Source organism: Neoarius graeffei, chromosome 18, assembly GCF_027579695.1.
Source record: "Neoarius graeffei isolate fNeoGra1 chromosome 18, fNeoGra1.pri, whole genome shotgun sequence".
Lineage (NCBI taxonomy): Eukaryota > Metazoa > Chordata > Actinopteri > Siluriformes > Ariidae > Neoarius > Neoarius graeffei.
The window spans coordinates 26,256,883-26,277,486 of record NC_083586.1 but is presented as its reverse complement, the minus strand read 5'-3'; the positions used below and the strand labels follow the sequence as shown (position 1 = coordinate 26,277,486).

The window sequence follows — 20,604 nt, the reverse complement described above, 5'->3', positions numbered from 1 at the left end:
CTCAGTTCCTTGAAAGATGGCACAGCCAATGAGTACAAGTTGTTTCACTTAGAAAAGGCCAATCACAGATATCACTGGTGGGGCTGCATCGGTTTCGTTTAGTCCCACCTTGGAAGATGGCTGAGCCAATGAATACAAGTATGTACTCCCACCCCATGTGTAACCTTGCCCCATTCTCCAGGTGGCCGATGGATGTACTTGTAAAAAGCTCCCACCAAAGCAGGATTCCTGTGTGCAGGAATTGACTACTCAACATGGGTGGGAAGGCCTGCCCGAAGCCAGTGGATTGACAGCTTGGCCCTTCAAGAAATAACAAATGTTAAGTCTAATGTTAATAGCCATTTCTGGGGCCAATCTCCCCATCAGTGTTACCAATTTGGAGACTTTGTCGCTAGATTTGGTGATTTTTTTTTTACCTCTTCAGTGACTTCAATAAAAAATAGCAACAAATCTAGCGCCTTTTTCAGCACACATTAGTAACTGCCTTGAACTCAATATAGCTCTTCAGCCCACATCACAGCTGCTGTTATATGATTTTAGAAAGCAGGTTTGCTCAGCTCACAGTGCAACGCTGGACTTGCACTTCTGACGGGTCACTGACAAACATGATCCCGGCTCACGACCAGTCACTGATAACCATGGTCCCCCCCCGACCAACCACTGATCACCATTGTTTGTCTCACCCTCTCATCTCTTTGTTTTAAACATTCTTTTTGGAGATACAGTGCCTTGCAAAAGTATTCATCCCCCTTGGTGTTTGTCCTGTTTTCTTGCATTACAAGCTGGAATTAAAATGGATTTTTGGGGAGTTAGCACCATTTGATTTACACAGCATGCCTACCACTTTAAAGGTGCATGTTGTTGTTTTTTTTTTTATTGTGACACAAACAATAATTAAAATGAAAAAACAGAAATCTGGAGTGTGCATAAGTATCCCCCCAACAAAAATCAATACTTTATAGAGTCTCTTGGGGTATGTCTCTATTAACTTCGCACATCTAGCCACTGGGATTTTTGCCCATTCCTCAACACAAAACTGCTCCAACTCCTTCAAGTTAGATGGGTTGCATTGGTATACAGCAATTTTCAAGTTATGCCACAGATTCTCAATTGGATTGAGGTCTGGGCTTTGATGAGGCCATTCTAAGGCATTTAAATGTTTCCCTTTAAACCATTCCAGTGTAGCTTTAGCAGTATGTTTAGGGTTATTGTCCCGCTAGACCGTGAACCTTCGTCCCAGTCTCAAACCTCTGGCTGACTCAAACAGGTTTTCCTCCAGAATTGCCCTGTATTTAGTGCCATCCATCTTTCCTTCTGTCCTGACCAGCTTTCCTGTCCCTGCAGATGAAAAACATCCCCACAGCATGATGCTGTCACCATGCTTCACTGTAGGAATGGTGTTCTCAGGGTGTTGGGTTTGTGCCTCACATGGCGTTTGCCATGATGGCCAAAAGGTTCAATTTTAGTCTCATTTGACCAGAGAATCTTCTTCCAAGTATTTGGGGAGTCTGCCACATGCTGTTGGGCAAACTCCAAACATGATTTTTTCTTTTAAGCAATGACTTTTTTTCTGGCCACTGTTCCATAAAGCCCCACTCTGTGGAGTGTACGGCTCAAAGTGGTCCTATGGACAGATACTCCCATCTCCACTGTGGATCTTTGCAGCTCCTTCAGTGTTATCATGTGACAGATCATGTGACACTTAGATTGCACACAGGTGGATCTTAAGAAATAATTATGTGACTTATGAAGTGAATTGTTTGGACCACCTCTTATTTAGGGGTTTCGTATGAAAGGGGGTGAATACTTATGCATACTCCAGATTTCTGTTTTTTTTTAATCTTAATTATTGTTTGTGTCACAATAAAAAAAAAACAATGTGTACCTTTAAAGTGGTAGGCATGTTGTGTAAATCAAATAGTGCTAACCCTCCAAAAATCCATGTTAATTCCAGCTTGTAATGCGACAAAACAGGACAAAACACCAAGGGGGATGAATACTTTTGCAAAGCACTGTATTACATTTTATAAGTTATAAAAGCAAGTTAACATTTTCCTTCATGACAATTACATATTTTTGGACTCAGATCTATTCAAACAATGATGGACACAGCACTACGGCATGTTGAGAAGATGAGGTTTGGCCCCGGAAATACAGTTGTTGTGTCATGTCTTAACAAGTGGATCGGGAAAAAGCAAATGCAATAGGGAATAGCAAAAGCAATAAAGAAACACATTTGCTTTATTATCCTTTTGTTTCTTCATTTATTTTGCATTCATTTTCTTATCCTAAGAGCGTGTATGACTGCTTTCGTCCATTTTCACTCATCAGTTTAGCTCCCTCCCAAAAAGGCATGAGGTGTGTATTATTGAGGATGTTATATGTGAAGTTATTTGTTATGAAGTGAAGTTTGTACTGCGCCAAGCTAACAGGGCTGAACTGACTGTTTCCCGTGTAATATGATCTGCTTGCTAGTCACAACTTATAATGCTTGTGTTATGAGCTGCTTTTATCAACTGACAAGCCACATATATCAGAAAGTCAAAATGTTTTGATATGCCATAATTTGATATGCCAGCGATAACTTTTTGACTATTAAGATATGCTGATGGCGGTTAAACTCTCTCTCATATATATGTGTGTGTGTGTGTCGCCCGATACCACTTATGATGAATATGAAGGAAGATATCGCAAAAAAAATAGGTACCCTATGGGTACCCTATGGGTATATGTAGCTACTGCTTATAAATAAAATTGTTTCCTGATACCATATCCATACAGTAAATATAGCATATATATTTACTCTATGAGGTAGTAGCCACAAAAATGAAGCGTAATCCAAAAATGCCAAGTGTATGTACTTTATATTATTCTACTCTTACCTCTTACAGTTTTCGAAACTGAAACCGCCGAACCGAGGCTGACATACACACGCTGTCGCCATGACCCAAACTCTTATTTCCCGGAAATGGCCCGGTGCTAGAGCTCAGTGGAACGCACTTTCCCTCTGTAATAAGCATAAACAAGTCTGAAAGCGATTTCTTTGGTCTAGCACTAGAAGTCCCAGACAGGGGCCATTTGGCCTTTTTACCTAGAAAACCCACAAGAGGGCCAATTGGCCCCAAGTCCTCCCTGTAGACATTCATTTTGTTATGGAAATGTGGCTGTTAGTTACCTTTCAGCTTAGAAATGAAATCTTACAATGCCTGTTGAATGTTGAATCTCTGCATCTTCGTTCCTTGGAGAGGAGCTTCTTTCACCACAAAATTCTTGAGGGAACTGAAGCGATAGTCCATGTGCACTGAGGTATTTATCCATCAAACAATTGTCTGGTTGCAGTCACATGAGTCGTTATGGTCACATGGGACATTCACATGTTCACATTTTAGAATCGAATGTGTTTTTATTCCTCATTCTCACATTCACACAGAAGTAGCCAACATGACTTCACCACTGAAGTGTGAAGTGTGTGAAATGTGACCTCCTCACCCCACACACTGCCACTAACAGCCTCATTACCATAACAAAATGAGTGATTAGTGTATTGGGGAAAAGCGGTCGGGCCAAATGGCCCCTATGTGGGTCTTCTAGGTAGACAGAAAAATGCTGGGACTGCTAGTGCTAGTCCATTTATTTCGAATGGTGAACCGAATGTATACACTCACTGGCCATTTTAATCGGAACATGTGTATGCGCATGCACGATTGTTACACTCTTACATTCTTACAGCACGATGACGTAGTGACTAGCGCCTGTACATGAGGCAGTAGCCACAACAAAAATGATTTTGATCTTTTTAGTGACCTTGACCAGACGACCCTCAAAATGTTGGAGGTTCTATTTGAGACCAATGCCTAGCTATCCTGAAAGTTTAATGAAGATTGATGCAGCTGTTTTCCCGTAATATTGTTTACAAAAAAAACAAAGAAACCTGACCGAAAAAAATACCTCACTCCCTGGTGGGCTCTGTCCCAGGCGAGGTAATTATAAACCATATATAAACCCTTTATAAAGGTAGGGGCTCACTATTTGACAAGCAACAGGTCACTGTTTCCATTTTTAATCTAATGTGTTACAACAGCTCATTAATGATTTACAAAGTGTTCATTCACAAACTAATTAATAAGCTAATTACAAACCATTCATAAACCCTTTATAAGAGTAGTATTATTATAAAGTTGTACCAAAATATCTCACAAGAAGACAATAGGAAGGACCTGAATATAGTCAGCTTTTTCTCACCAACAACAAATTTAGCCACTGTTCACTGCGTGATGTAACAGCAATCCAGTTGCTGTTCAACAGGCTGACTTTGTCATCTATTATGCTTTCCTCTGTCAGCAGTGCTTTCAGGGCCTCTGCTAAATCTCTTACTAAACAGAGCTGGGGTGTGCGTTGCTCCGTATCCTTATGTGTGGCCTGGAGAAAAATTGTGACAACAATTACATACTTTACTGCTCTTTTACAAGCTGCTTGGTTGTCAGTAAGTATTTTTGTTGAATAATTAAAAAAAGATGTAGAGACTGATATAATCATGCTTAATATTCAGTGATATAATGTGAACATAAAGTACATGAAGATCTAAAAGTCATAAAAATACACAAAGTAGCCTACTGTGGAAAAAAAATTTAAAATGTCTCACTCTGAAATAAAGACATTTAAAAAAATCTATTTCAAAAAAGGAAGTAATATGAGTATTAAAGGCTGTATTACACTTGACCCCTGCATTGAGATTCAAAATATTTTAAATTCAATATACAATATCAGTAATTGTGAGAGTTTGACATTTATGTACCTTGGCCCATGCCAGCTCTGCTTCTAGGTCACTCGGCATTCCTTCCACTGATGATCGACAAGTCAGTTCACTATCAACTGCTGCTAACCATTCTGTCAGGTTTTTTATGTCTTTTTTAAATTTTCTCAATAACTTCAGACTCTTTTCTAGTGCTTGCTTTCCTTCTGTCACCTGTGCAAAAAAAAGAAAAAAGAAAAACAGTTTATCTGAAAAAAAAAATGCAATTACAAATTATCAACCAACTGCTCCTACAGTGGGGGAAATGATTATTTGATCCCTTGCTGATTTTGTAAGTTTGTCCACTGACAAAGAAATGAACATTCTATAATTTTAATGGTAGGTTTATTTTAACTGTGAGAGACACAACATCAAAAAGAAAATCCAGAAAATAACTTCATATAAAAGATATAAACTGATTTGCATTTCTTTGAGTGAAATAAGTATTTGAACCCTCTAGCAAACAAGACTTAGTATTTGGTGGCAAAACCCTTGTTGGCAAGCAAAGCGGTCAGATGTTTCTTGTAGCTGATGACCAGGTTTGCGCACATGTCAGGAGGAATTTTGGTCCACTCCTCTTTGCAGATCATCTCTAGATCATTAAGGTTTGGAGGCTGTCTCTTCACAACTCGGAGCTTCAGCTCCCTCCATACTGTAGGTTTTCTATGGAATTAAGTTCCGGAGACTGGCTAGGCCACTCCATGACCTTAATGTGCTTCTTCTTGAGCCACTCCTTTGTTGCCTTGACTGTATGTTTTGGGTCATTGTCGTGCTGGAAGACCCATCCACGACCCATTTTCAGTCTCCTGGCAGAGGGAAGGAGGTTGTCACTCAGGATTTTACGGTACATGGCCACGTCCATTCTTCCGTTGATGCGGTGAAGTAGTCCTGTGCCTTTAGCAGAGAAACACCCCCAAAGCATAATGTTTCCACCTCTGTGCTTGACAGTGGGGATGGTGTTCTTCAGGTCATAGTCAGCATTTTCCTTCCTCCAAACACGGCGAGTTGAGTTAATGCCAAAGAGCTCGATTTTGGTTTCATCTGACCACAGCACCTTCTCCCAATCACTCTCAGTATCATTCAGGTGTTCATTGGCAAACTTCAGACGGGCCTGCACATGTGCCTTCTTGAGCAGGGGGACCTTGCGGGCACTGCAGGATTTTAATCCATTATGGCATAATGTGTTACCAATGGTTTTCTTCGTGACTGTGGTCCCAGCTGCCTTAAGATCATTCACAAGCTCCTCCCGTGTAGTTCTAGGCTGATCTCTCACCTTTCTCGTGATCCTTGATACCCCACGAGGTGAGATCTTGCGTGGGGCCCCAGACCGGGGTCGATTGATGGTCATTTTGTATTTCTTCCATTTTCGAACTATTGCACCAACAGTTGTCTCCTTCTCACCCAGCTTCTTGCTTATGGTTTTGTAGCCCAGTCCAGCCTTGTGCAGCTCTACAGTCTTGTCCCTGACATCCTTAGACAGCTCTTTGGTCTTGCCTATGTTGGAGAGGTTGGAGTCTGATCGATTGATTGATTCTGTGGACAGATGTCTTTTATACAGGTGTCAATTTAAGACAGCTGTCTTTAATGCAGGTAACGAGTTGATTAGGAGTGTCTAACTGGTCTGTGGGAGCCAGAACTCTTAATGGTTGGTAGGGGATCAAATACTTATTTCACTCAACGAAATGCAAATCAATTTATATATTTTATAAAATGTGATTTTCTGGATTTTCTTTTTGATATTCTATCTCTCACTGTTAAAATAAACCTACCCTTAAAATTATAGACTGTTCATATCTTTGCCAGTGGGCAAACTTACAAAATCAGCAAGGGATCAAATAATTATTTCCTCCACTGTATATTTGGAAAAGAAACCTGAAATACTGAATAAACAATATTAAAGCAACAATATTTAACATTAAGACAGAATACACTAATGCAATTCTATTGAATTAATTAAGAGCCCAAATGACCAAAAAATTTTTATAAATTATCTCTTTGAAAGTCCTAGAAGTTTGACAGTGTAACTCTTAGATCCATACTCTAAGCTGTGAATAATTAAAGCTAGACTGCCTTTCAGATTTTTCAAGTTTAGGTCATAAAAAGAATTTTCCCTGACACCCAATTATTTTTGTTTAGTGGACTGAAAGCTACTGAATTTGAATCACAGACTTCCAATTTTATGAGTTTTTTTTAAAATAGAACAATTAATGAATTTAGGGCCATTATTTCCTGCTTCACCATGACCCAATTCAAGATACTACATCATGCATCATGTGGTGGGCTTTCCCCGTTTGTACAAGGCATTGTGGGATACAAATTTGAAACAGGAGAGAAAAATGGAGGACGTGAGTGTGCGAATGAAACGTGAAAGACCGACTACAGTAACGGAAAGTGAGAAGAAAAGACATTATGCGGCAAAGGAAAGGAAACGCAGGACCAAACTAATAAATATTGGCGGTCAGCGAGCACCTCGGTGTGATCAGCTGTTCGTTTAGCGACAGAATGATGGATCTGTCAGTGCACGGTCAAAGGTAAACCTGTAGATGGCAGTAAGGCAACCCTGAATGCCAGCTGCCGTAAAAGCCAAAAGAAGAAGGTAAACCTGCGCATGCGCACACGGACTTCCTCTGTCTGCTTGACTGCATGAAGCGAGCGATTTCATGCACATTATTTGCTAGGGGAATCCACTCAAATTAAATAACTTCCCAGCCACAGAATGGCCTGGGCTTTTTTTTTTTGGAGATATTACAGAAGTAAACATACATCACAATAACCAAATTTCAGAGGGAACTACATTTCACTGATTTTATGAAATTAAAAGGCCGTCTATCTTAAAAAAAAAATTGTCATAAGAAATTCAATACAGGCCGTGTTACCATGAAACCTAATACAGATCAATATACAGTGCCAGTCAAAAGTTTGGACACCCCTACTCATTCATAGGTTTTTCTGTATTTTGACTATTTTCTACATTGTAGAACAATACTGAAGACATCAAAACTATGAAATAACGTATGGAATGTATATGGAATTATGTGTTAAAGAAGTGTTAAAACAAAAAGTTTCATATTTTAGTTTCTTCAAAGTAGCCAGTGTTTACCTTGATGACGCTTTGCACACTATTGGCATTATCTTAACCAGCTTCATATTAGGTGCTGCTAATGCTCATTTGCACTACTGTCATATACACCTCATAAGCTGCTCTTCTAGCACCTTCTCCGTTATTGTACTGTATTGCACTACTGCTAGTTTGTACATTGTCTGATTTTAGAGTGTATTTTTTATCTATATTTATATATATTGTTTTTCTTAATTTTTTTATCTATATTTATAAATATTTATATATTGTTTTTTTTTGTGTGTAATCTTTATCTGTTTTTTACAAGGTGAGAGAGAAACGGCATTTCGATTCTCCTATATGTCCTGGATATATAGTGAATTGACAATAAAGAATCTTTGAATCTTCATGAGGGAGTCACCTGGAATGCTTTTCAATTAACAGGTGCCTCATCAAAAGTTAATTAGTGCAATTTCTTGCTTTCTTAATGTGTTTGACATCAAACAGTAAATAATAATAATAATAATCTCATCTCATTATCTGTAGCTGCTTTATCCTGTTCTACAGGGTCGCAGGCAAGCTGGAGCCTATCCCAGCTGACTACGGGCGAAAGGCGGGGTACACCCTGGACAAGTCGCCAGGTCATCACAGGGCTGACACATAGACACAGACAACCATTCACACTCACATTCACACCTACGGTCAATTTAGAGTCACCAGTTAACCTAACCTGCATGTCTTTGGACTGTGGGGGAAACCGGAGCACCCGGAGGAAACCCACGCGGACACGGGGAGAACATGCAAACTCCGCACAGAAAGGCCCTCGCCGGCCACAGGGCTCGAACCCGGACCTTCTTGCTGTGAGGCGACAGCGCTAACCACTACACCACCGTGCCGCCCAATAATAATAATAATAATAATAATAATAATAATAATAATAATAAATATACAGTAAATAGCCCTATTCCACAACTGTAGTAATCCATGTTACCTCAAGAACCACTCAACTAAGTAAAGAGAAACGACCTTCATCATTACTTTAAGACATGAAGTGTCTTTTAGTTAATAAAAATGAAGAGAATGCGTTGAATTAGGTGTATCCAAACTTTTGCCTAGTATTGTAACTTCACTGAACATTTTTCTCATGTCATTTCTTTACTTTTTTTTTTTAAAGTCCAACATCAATAGTGTATGCAGAACCCCCCCGCCCCCCAAACAAACCAAGAAACATGTCATCCTAACAATGTTTTTTTCCTTATTTGTTTGGTCATGACTTTGATCCAGTCATGATAGAATTATCATAATGACTGAGTCAGTTTAATGTCTCATACCTGCGCACCCAAGTCGTTGTATACAAGTTTAAGACTTGTCAAACGGTTGTCCAGCTCTTTGGGTTGCTCTGTCTGCTGTCTCTGCACAATTTGCCTTCCTGTCTTAATAACCATCTCCACTTCTGATTTCACTTCACTTAGAGTTTTATATAACTTCTGCAGAATAGAAATGTACAAGTTGTATTGATTTAGCACTCTGAGAATTAATTGTGGTGCATCTAAATCAGGATGAATGCAACACCATTTTGGAGTTAATCATTTCGAGTTTCTCACTGTGGTGGACACTATGAAATTTTATCTGATAAAAACGTTAAAACAAACTATGAATTTATGTATTCATTGACACATTTACTTATGAATATGAATTATGGATTCAGTGCATTTGTGAGAACAAGCTCACATCTACACATTTGAGCATACAATTTTAACAACCTGATAGATGACGAATATACAAATCATATCAAGTACACTATTGCCGCTTTTCCACTACAAACGCGGCTGAGCCGTGCCGTGCCGAGTCGAGCTGAGTCGAGCTGAGCGGGGCTGTTGGAGTTGCATTTCGACTACAACCGCGCTGAACCGTGCTGGCTGGAAGTGGGTGGACACATTGGGTGGAGTTAGCGAAAGTGGGTGGACGTCAGGTGATGTCGTTAAGCAGCGCAAACAGTGACATCAGTGACAGTGGCGGAACAAGTCAGAGCCGGGCCGGGGGCGGGGCAAATGACCGGGCCCTTTATTAAAGCTTATCATAACATCATTTTAGGCTACAAAATGTCCGCAACTGCGGTGTTTACCAATTTCAACACTACCGGGTGCAACTATGTTATTTAGTACATCAAGTCCTTCAAACGAACATGTAACTCAGAAACAAAAAACATTAGGATACTGTACATGGCTCATAATAAAACATCAATAGCCTATACTGCGCACATTATTTGAAGGGCATACGAATGAGCGCTCAGAGGTTGCAACGGTGACAGGAAGAGTCAGAAATAAAAGGAGGGCGGTGCAAACCTCACTGAATGCACTGTGTTTACCAATTTCAACACTACGGGGTGCAACTATGTTATTTTGTACATTAAGTCCTTCAAACGAACATGTAACTCAGAAACAAAAAAAACATTAGGTGACATACTGTACATGGCTCATAATAAAACATCAATAGCCTACTGCGCGCATTATTTGAAGGGCATACGACGAGCCTTGCGCTCCGCGAACTCGTCCACGATGCTCTGTATGTCACTGATTCAGTGATCTTTTAAGCGGTAGTCTCACGACCCGAATAGTAAACAATAAACATGGAGGACATGAAGTCGTTAGTGTTGCTGGTCTTGGTGCTGTGGCTTGTTGTCACCGACAACGCGGACAGATACTGGCAAGAGCGTATAGATGAGGCGAGGCGCATAAGGCTCCAGAAATTCTCGTAATTCGTAATTATTCTCCTTCCGGGTTTGCGGTGTTTACAGATCCCAGCGCGCTCGCGGGGCGTGTGTGGGCATGTGAGGACACTCCTCCTCACCAATCAGTGCACAGGGGAGTGTCTGCTCACGCCCCCAGCCTCACTCGGCACGGCTTGGCTCGCTTCAGCCCCACTCCAAAACGGTGCGAGTTTTAGGGGCTAAGCAGGGCTGAAGCGAGCTGAGTCGTGCTGGTTTTTGGTAGTCGAAACGCGAGCCGTGTCGGGCTGAAGTGAGCTGAAGCGAGCTGAAGTGAGCTGAAAAAGGGTAGTGGAAAAGGGCCATAAATGGCCAAATGTATGTGGACACCTGACCCTCAGAACCATGTGTGGGAATTCTCCAAACTACTGCCACAAAAAAATGAAAGTGGAATATTGGTTGCATACCAGGTCTTCTTGCCAGGCATCAGTGCCCAATCTCCTCAGTCAGTGTGCTGTTGTTACTGAATGGGCACAAACCCCACAACCACAATTCCAAAATCTATTGGGAAAGTCTTCCCAGGAGAGTTACATCAGCAAAGGGGCAAGAACTCAATATTAATGCCCACAGGAATGGAATGGATGTTCAGTACTCATTTGTCCACATACTTTTGGCCATATAATGTATATAACTCCAACAGCTGCATTAATGCAAGCCAGAAAAGTACAACATATTTAATTATTATATAACAGATGTCCTTTCGACTGGATTTCACATATGAAGCATACATTTGTAAAGATGCAAATAATTAAAAAATTATAAATGATGCACAAACCATACAAATACCCACCATGCATTGCTCCAACTGGGATTGCACCACATCTTGTTCGACACTGTGGATGCTCAGCACCCCCAGTTCACCCTTCACCTCTTCCAATGCATGTTCACATTCTTTCAACCTTTGTTCAAAGTTGGCTGGCTTTTGGAAAAGTCGAAATTTTCCTTTCACCTCCAATAATTTAGCCTTACAAAGAATCCAAGAACAATGTTGTTAATTAAATATATCTTTAAGCACATTTTTAATTAGTGTGATTGTGCAAGCAATCAGACTATTGTTACCCGATAGTTTTATATGTGATTGCAAAGCTATCACAATCAGCAATCACATATTATTCTTCAATTTTTAGTATTTCCTCAAATTTCTGGCCCTTTCTTCTCCCACAGTTTTCAAGATATTGACCCCAAACGAACTTTACAGTAACTCATCCGTCTTGTTCCTGAGTATTGTGTTTGTATACAGCTAATTAATAGGTCAATTCTGTTCTTTTTTTTTTCTCAAAAACATGTGGTTAGTTTAAAATGGGGCAGCCATGGCCTGAGGTTGGGCTGGAGTGCCCTTGGGCAAGGCACCTCATCCCCAACTGCTCCCCGGGCGCCCACTGCTCTGGGTATGTGTGTGTGCTCATTGCTTACTTGTGTGTCTGCATGTCTGTGTTCACTGCTTCAGATGGGTTAAATGCAGAGGAGGAATTTCGCTGTGTGCTTAAGTCTGTGCTTCACTGTATGGTACATGTGACAAATAAAGGCTTCTTGGCTTAACTGTGATTTTTAATCACTAATTTTCCCACTGACAGTGACTGGGGACAGTTTTATGTCCCTAGCAGCAACTTAGGCAAACCCCTTCTGAGAAGTTCAGAAACATTCCTTTTTTTTTTTTTTTTCAAAATGGCTGTCGGCATGGGTAAACGCTTCAGTACAAAACACGGTGGAAATTTGCCGATATTGTGAGCGATGAGCTGGCTTGTGAATTAATTAGACTATTTTTCAGCGAATATTTTGTTTGTGATGATGATTGTGACATGTTTTAATAATTCATTCCCTTGATTTAAATGTGGCCATGATTTAACCTTTTTTTTTTTTTTAATCAGTACACTAGCATTCCATTCCTCCAGCAGAATGGAAATTCACTTAACAGACATTTTTAATCAGTATAAGCAAATGAAATATTTTAACACCACAAATCTTTTCCACTGGGTAGATTACAGTGTCGGTCTGTTTATATGCTGCTGTGCATATAACATTTAAACCCAAATAACAGACTTAAATGTTAGCCTTGCTAACATTTGCCTATACTGATTAAAAATGTCTGTTAAGTCAATTTCCATTCTGCTGGAGGAACAGAATGCTAGTGTACTGATAAACTTAAATGTTAGCCTTGCTACAGCAATGAAAATCCTAGTTTGCGTCTAGTTTTATAAAGCATTCAGATTCCTGTGAGGAAATAGCCTAACAGCATTGGTGACTTAGGGTTGAGCAGCATTAGACTACACACTTCTTACTACTTTCATTTAATTTATCAAATTTTTTTATCCACACATGCACAGCTTCTAATATGTCGACTTCCAGTCAGCATATACAAGATATCTTCACACCTGGCTCACCCTGGCAACATCACACGGAGTTTGAACACACAAATTTGACAAGCAAAGACCATGACTGTTAAGTTTTAAGTCATTAAACAGTGTTGTGACTGTTATAGGTTTCAAAAGATTTATGTTGAGAAAAAAAATGGAAGACGTGTAACTTATTCAAGGGAAAAATGAAGAGTTTATTCGGTGCATGCAGGCAGGCACAGAGAGAGAGAGAGAGAAAGAGCTCAGTTCTCTGCAACACATAACACACTCACATAAATCCCTCATAGGTGAAGCTCCTTAACACTAGGGATGGATTATGATTTTCAAACATTTGAATGGTTGCTAAAATATAAAAAGCTGAATACAACCCCGATTCCAAAAAAGTTGGGACAAAGTACAAATTGTAAATAAAAACGGAATGCAATAATTTACAAATCTCAAAAACTGATATTGTATTCACAATAGAACATAGACAACATATCAAATGTCGAAAGTGAGACATTTTGAAATTTCATGCCAAATATTGGCGCATTTGAAATTTCATGACAGCAACACATCTCAAAAAAGTTGGGACAGGGGCAATAGAGATCTTGCAGTCACGTGACCAGAAAGTACACAACCCCCATCTTGTCGGTCAAAAACACCGCTGAATACTGCTGCACTCGTGTACAGAATGGATCAATTTCAACCGACGGACTACACGGCTCATTTTTCTAATGAACAGATAACTAGATATATGTCTAAAATAAACGATCTACAGATTTGTGACCCTTATGGCTTTCCGGACGGAGTTTTCACGACCGGATTTTGAACTGCCAGCGGAATACCCGGACGTGTATAATTACCTCATCAACTTTCCCTCGCTGTTCAGTGGTGAAGCACTGCGTGCTTATAAATCTCTGGACAGTTTTCTTTACAGAAATTCAGGATTTGTCAGCGACTCAGATGTGGCATCTTGTAAACAAGAAAATAACAATCCTCATTGGATGGGTAAGTCACTTAAGTATTGAGTATAGCACTGACCAGCCGATTATAGAATAGAATAAGGTAATTCCAAATCGTCCGTCTTGTTTACATGGATCTGGTGTTGGAGAGGTAGAGGCTTGGCAGTGGAGGTTTGAGTAGCTGTTTTCTGAGCTTAGTCAACAGGCCGGCTCTGCCTGTAGCCTCGCTTTTGCTTCTGCTCCCGGCGCCGCCTCCTTCGCTTTGCTTCCGATAACAATCCACGGAGACCCCGCTGGTCTCGCCCGGAATGTTTTTTTTTTTTTCTCGTCCAGAATGTTGTGCATGCGATGGAAATCACTACAAACCGTCATTTTCTGCTGGAAACCAATGTCCAGTAAGTCCATACGGTTGTAGTGGATATTGAAGTCCGGTACAGACGAACAACACGCAAAAATACACACAAAAAACATAAAAAACGTGCACAGGTAGGGAGAGCTTGTAGCCACAGCCGTTGTAGTAGAATTGTATATAGTAGGGTTTTCCAGAAGAAAAGGTAGAAGTAAAAGCAGAAGTAGAAGTAGAAGGCGGAATATGGCGTTTGACCGACACAATGGCGTCTGTCACAATCTGGATCGGCTGTGACGTCACATGCAAGTGCTCCATAAGAGGCTGGAAAAGTTAAAGGTACAAAAAAGGAACAGCTGGAGGACCAAATTGCAACTCATTAGGTCAATTGGCAATAGGTCATTAACATAACTGGGTATAAAAAGAGCATCTTGGAGTGGCAGTGGCTCTCAGAAGTAAAGATGGGAAGAGGATCACCAATCCCCCTAATTCTGCACTGACAAATAGTGGAGCAATATCAGAAAGGAGTTTGACAGTGTAAAATTGCAAAGAGTTTGAACATATCATCATCTACAGTGCATAATATCATCAAAAGATTCAGAGAATCTGGAAGAATCTCTGTGCGTAACGGCCAAGGCCGGAAAACCATACTGGGTGCCCATGATCTTCGGGCCCTTAGACGGCACTGCATCACATACAGGCATGCTTCTGTATTGGAAATCACGAAATGGGCTCAGGAATATTTCCAGAGAACATTATCTGTGAACACAATTCACCGTGCCATCCGCCGTTGCCAGCTAAAACTCTATAGTTCAAAGAAGAAGCCGTATCTAAACATGATACAGAAGCGCAGACATCTTCTCTGGGCCAAGGCTCATTTAAAATGGACTGTGGCAAAGTGGAAAACTGTTCTGTGGTCAGACGAATCAAAATTTGAAGTTCTTTATGGAAATCAGGGACGCCGTGTCATTCGGACTAAAGAGGAGAAGGACGACCCAAGTTGTTATCAGCACTCAGTTCAGAAGCCTGCATCTCTGATGGTATGGGGGGTTGCATTAGTGCATGTGGCATGGGCAGCTTACACATCTGGAAAGACACCATCAATGCTGAAAGGTATATCCAGGTTCTAGAGCAACATATACTCCCATCCAGACGACGTCTCTTTCAGGGAAGACCTTGCATTTTCCAACATGACAATGCCAAACCACATACTGCATCAATTACAGCATCATGGCTGCGTAGAAGAAGGGTCCGGGTACTGAACTGGCCAGCCTGCAGTCCAGATCGTTCACCCATAGAAAACATTTGGCGCATCATAAAACGGAAGATACGACAAAAAAGACCTAAGACAGTTGAGCAACTAGAATCCTACATTAGACAAGAATGAGTTAACATTCCTATCCCTAAACTTGAGCAACTTGTCTCCTCAGTCCCCAGACGTTTACAGACTGTTGTAAAGAGAAAAGGGGATGTCTCACAGTGGTAAACATGGCCTTGTCCCAACTTTTTTGAGATGTGTTGTTGTCATGAAATTTAAAATCACCTAATTTTTCTCTTTAAATTATACATTTTCTCAGTTTAAACATTTGATATGTCATCTATGTTCTATTCTGAATAAAATATGGAATTTTGAAACTTCCACATCATTGCATTCCATTTTTATTTACAATTTGTACTTTGTCCCAACTTTTTTGGAATCAGGGTTGTAGTTTATGTGATGATCGTCTTGTCTTAAAAAATATATTTCTCTTGTTTTTACTGGCAACAAGGCCAGTAAGTAACATATCACCAGAAGGTGGTGGTAATGTACTGTGACGGTGGCCCCAGGAAACCGGCACCCAAGCAGTGCATCGCTCCTCACACAACCACTCCCGTGGTGCTGAAGAGACAGCAGTACTTCAGCACCACTGTTTTGGACAGCCAAAAGCAACATGGCCACAGGGCAGGACCTGCTGATCACACATGGCTGGAGCGACGTAAACATCACCTCAATCCACCCTCCTCAAGCAGCTAGGGAAGTATAAAGAGGTGCTGCAACTCACAGAGGTTAGTTGGGTTTTCTGCATGCATTTTTGCTCACACTTTCTCTCCCTCTCCACTCAGGCAACCTCGCCAATGCCAAGGAGTCGAAGCACCCTGCACCATTTACTGGTGAACACCCCTGCTCTCAAGGCCTCTGGATCACTGAAAGTCCCAGGTGCAGCCAACCCCTGCCTAGACCTGTCCAGTGCCTCCACCGACTGCACCACTCACACTCCCTATTCCTTGTTTTTCATTAAATTGACATATTTATTTCACTGAGACCTGGGTTATGTGTCTATGTTCTCAGTGCAGCCTTGAGTGCCGCAGTACCTAAAAGCTGTTTGCCAATCTCCATGAATCAACAGAATAGCACATTAGGTGCCATTTAATCATGTAGCACTGTGAGATTAGATGCTGCTGTATACACAAGAGAAACACGCAAAGCGAAAGGTACAGCCATCAAAAAGTTATGTGTGGAACTCCTTTAAAAAATGAAAATGAGGTGTAGGACATTACATTTCAAGGTGTAGAAAATGTGGTGAATGTCATATTCATTATATTAATGGTGTTTAGCAGACCCTCTTATCCAGGGTGACATACAGTACAACATACCCAGAGCAGCCTGGGAAGCAGTTAGGGGTTAGGTGCCTAGCACAAGGGCACTTCAGCCATTCCTGCTGTTCCAGGGACTTGAACCAGTGACCTTTTTGTCCCAAAGCTGCTTCTCTAACCATTAGGCTATGGCTTCCCCCTGTAGTGTAGTACAAACACTACAGGTAAAGCTAGCATTTAATCTCTCTCTCTGTATTTTTTATTTATTATTATTATTTTATTGGGAATATGATATCGTACTTGAATGAGCAGATTTTATGTTGTGTTTATCAGACACACACTTTACATTTTTATTTTGGGCATAACTGATTCTGCTACATTTGAATGTGTTGAACTGCTGAGGTGTTATTGAAGCCCAGGTTGCTTTGATAGTGACCTTCAGCTGATCTGTATTATTGGGTGGGGTGTTTCTCATCTTCCTCTTGACAATACCCCATAGATTCTCTATGGGGTTCAGGTCAGGCGAGTCGGCTGCACAGTCAAGCACAGTAATACCATGGTCAGCAAACCATTTGGTAGCAGTTTTGGCACTGTGGGCAGGTGCTATGTTCTGCTGGAAATCAGCATCCCCATAAAGCTTGTCAGCAGATGGAAACATGAAGTGCGTCTACCCTGGTAGACGGCTACATTGACTTTGGACTTGATAAAACACAGTGGACCAACACCAGCAGATGACATGGCACCCCAAATCACAGACTGCAGAAACTTCACACTGGACTTCAAACACCTTGCATTCTGTGCCTCTCTACTCTTCCTCCAGACTGTAGGACCTTGATTTCCAAATGAAATTCAAAATTTACTTCTATCTGAAAACAGGACTTTGGACCACTGAGCACAGTCCAGTTCTTTTTCTCCTTAGTCCAGGTAAGACAATTCTAGACAATGTCAGAGACATGCATAATCATCCCTGTTGCTTGTGCACCTTTTCTAGCCAGCCTTTTCAAGTCAAGTCAAGTTTATTTGTACAGCGCTTTTAACAATAAACATTGTTGCAAAGCAGCTTTACAGAATTTGAACGACTTAAAACATGAGCTAATTTTATCCCTAATCTATCCCCAATGAGCAAGCCTGTGGCGACGGTGGCAAGGAAAAACTCCCTCAGACGACATGAGGAAGAAACCTCGAGAGGAACCAGACTCAAAAGGGAACCCATCCTCATTTGGGCAACAACAGACAGCCTGACTATAATATTAACAGTTTTAACAGGTATAACCCTCAACTGTCCTCATGGGGCCGTCCTTCACAGGAGTGGGGCGATAAAACTCCGACCAGACACAGGGCACCAGGATGGATCAAGCAGGTACGAGGGGCAGAAGAGGCCAGCATCTCGTTTTCAGAAATAACCTTCTATGGCTTACCCTCCTTGTGGAGGGTGTCAATGATCATCTTCTGGACAACTTTCAAGTCAGCAGTCTTCCCCAAGATTGTGATTGCGTGTACTAAACTCAACCGAGAGATATAAGGTATTTATACTGTTTTACTCAAACTTGAAATGAAACTAATATTTTGAGATTTTTTTTTTAATTTCTTGTGCTGTATGGCATAATTATCAAAATGAAAATCGAAAAATGCTTGAAACATTTTAGTTTATGTGTAATGAGTCTAGAATATATTAAAGTTTCACTTTCTTAAATAATTGATGGAAAATATTTAACTTTTTCTGCACTTGTGTGTATGTGTGTGTGGGGGGGGGTAGCCATTTCATTCCAGTGTCTGTATTGGAATTCCAACACAAGCACACCTCATTTTACTAAATGAGGTATTGATTAGGTGATCACCTGAACAAAATCTCATTTAATGAGGAAAAGTATGAAAAAAAAACCCAACACTGCTGTGCTCATCACAATCCTCTTGCAATAGGACCAGTTTGGATGGCAAACCAGTGGCATCCCAAAAATTTAACTGGAATACAAAAATGTCTATTCATCATGCAAAAAAAAGAGTCAAAAAGAAAAAAATTGAGTGAGAAAAAGGAGGGCTCAATTCTGACTTTATTGGGGGATTGACAATAAAGCGGATTGAAAATGTGACCCCCTTCATCAAGCAACACATGAAAGAAGCTCAGGCAGTCCAGTGCAAGATCTACTGTTGATGGGCCCAGCCCTAAGAATTCCATCCAGGTGACCATGTGTTGCTGTTGGTTGCCTTGGCTAACTCCAAGTTCCTGGCTTGCTGGCAGGGTCCCTTCGTTGTCATGGAACAAGTGGGGCCCATCAATTACTACTTGCAACAGCCTGGTAAGCACAGCACAAGGAGACACAATGATATTATATCAATCTTTTGAAATGCTGGATAGAGCCACTACCCGGATTGTCAGCATTTGCCTCTACCTCCACAGAGCCAGCAGAGAGTACCATGGTTCAGCCAGGCAAAAACCTCACACTTTCCCAGCAGCAGGAGCTCTGCAAGATAGTGGACCAATTCGGGGATGTGTTCTCAGTAGAACCAGGATGGACCCACCTGACCCTACACGGCATCGGGATTGCCATCAGACAAGGCTCCTACCATGTCCTAGAGGCCTGCTGGCAGGCTGTGGAAGAGGAGGTAGACTGGATGCTATGGAACAGTATCATTGAGGAGTCTGTCTGCCCCTTGTACAGCCCACTGTCATTGTCCCCAAGCCTAACTGTAGTCTCCGGATCTGCAATGACTTCTGGAGGCTCAAACAAGTTGTGGAGTTTGATTGCTACCCTGCCCCTCAGGTGGAGGACGTTGTGGATCACTTTGGATGGGCACAATTCATCTCCACTCTCCATTTGACAAACGGGTACTGGCAGGTGGCTTTGACACCTGAGGTGCAACCCAAGACTGCCTTCTCTAGGTCCTTGGGGGACTGGCAGTACCAGGTCCTCCTGTTTGGCCTCCATGGGGCACCAACGACATTTTGGTGACTGATGGACATCATCTTGCAGCCCAACCACCAGTATGCAGCAGCCTACTGAGACGATGTCATCATACATTCCCCCACTTGGGCTGAGCACCTCCAACAGCTGAAAGTGGTATGAGAAGAGCTCTGGACGGCTGGGTTGACCACAAACACCTACAAGTGCCAACTGGGGCTGACCAAGGCACAGTGCCTGGGGTTCTGCATCAGGAGAGTACTGTACAGACACCTCAAAAAGAAGATCAATGCGGTGAAGGAGTACCCCAGCCAAGCACCAAGCGACAGGTACATGCCTTTTTGGCGCTGGTGGGATATTATAGAAGATATGTCCCAATTCCTCATCACAAACATCTCCTCTTTCAGACATAACAAGGAAGGAGCACCCTGACCAGGTCAGATCGCCCACCAAGGCTGAGCAGGCATTTCAGGCCCTGAAAACAGCCCTTACCAGCTCTGGTGAGAGTGTCTACTGGATGGCAATTCACATTAATTACTGACCATGCACCCCGCCGATGTCACATTTTTAGCCACAAACTAAGAATTCAAACTCCACATACTGGTTCCTTTCCCTGCAAGACTTCCCTTTCCAGGCCAGCACCAAGCGGGGGTCCAGCACGGGAATGCCAACGGCCTTTCCTGAAGGTACAGTCTCTGGGTACAGAAGCCACCTGTGGTAGGCTTGGCATGAGGGGCACTGTTGTGGAGGCTCCTGCATTTCCCTGCCCAAGAAGAGGCTCACTTCTCATGTGACCGCTCTCCCAGTGCGGCATGAATGAGAACAGTTAGATCGGAATTCAGGTGGCTTTTTGTCAATACATATGCACT

The 20,604-nt window shown here is 41.6% G+C and overlaps 1 protein-coding gene across 1 annotated transcript in view; it reads right to left on the bottom strand.

The window, feature by feature from the left end:
• The window catches only part of dmd (dystrophin), a 509,910-nt gene that overhangs the window by 325,915 nt on the left and 163,391 nt on the right, over window positions 1-20,604 (bottom strand). Inside the window, exons 32-35 of the mRNA XM_060898614.1 lie at window positions 11,408-11,581; window positions 9,182-9,337; window positions 4,796-4,966; window positions 4,243-4,419 (exon numbers count right to left, since the gene is read on the bottom strand). Of these exons, the coding sequence (XP_060754597.1) occupies window positions 4,243-4,419; window positions 4,796-4,966; window positions 9,182-9,337; window positions 11,408-11,581 (678 nt within the window). The remainder of the gene's footprint in view (window positions 1-4,242; window positions 4,420-4,795; window positions 4,967-9,181; window positions 9,338-11,407; window positions 11,582-20,604) is intronic.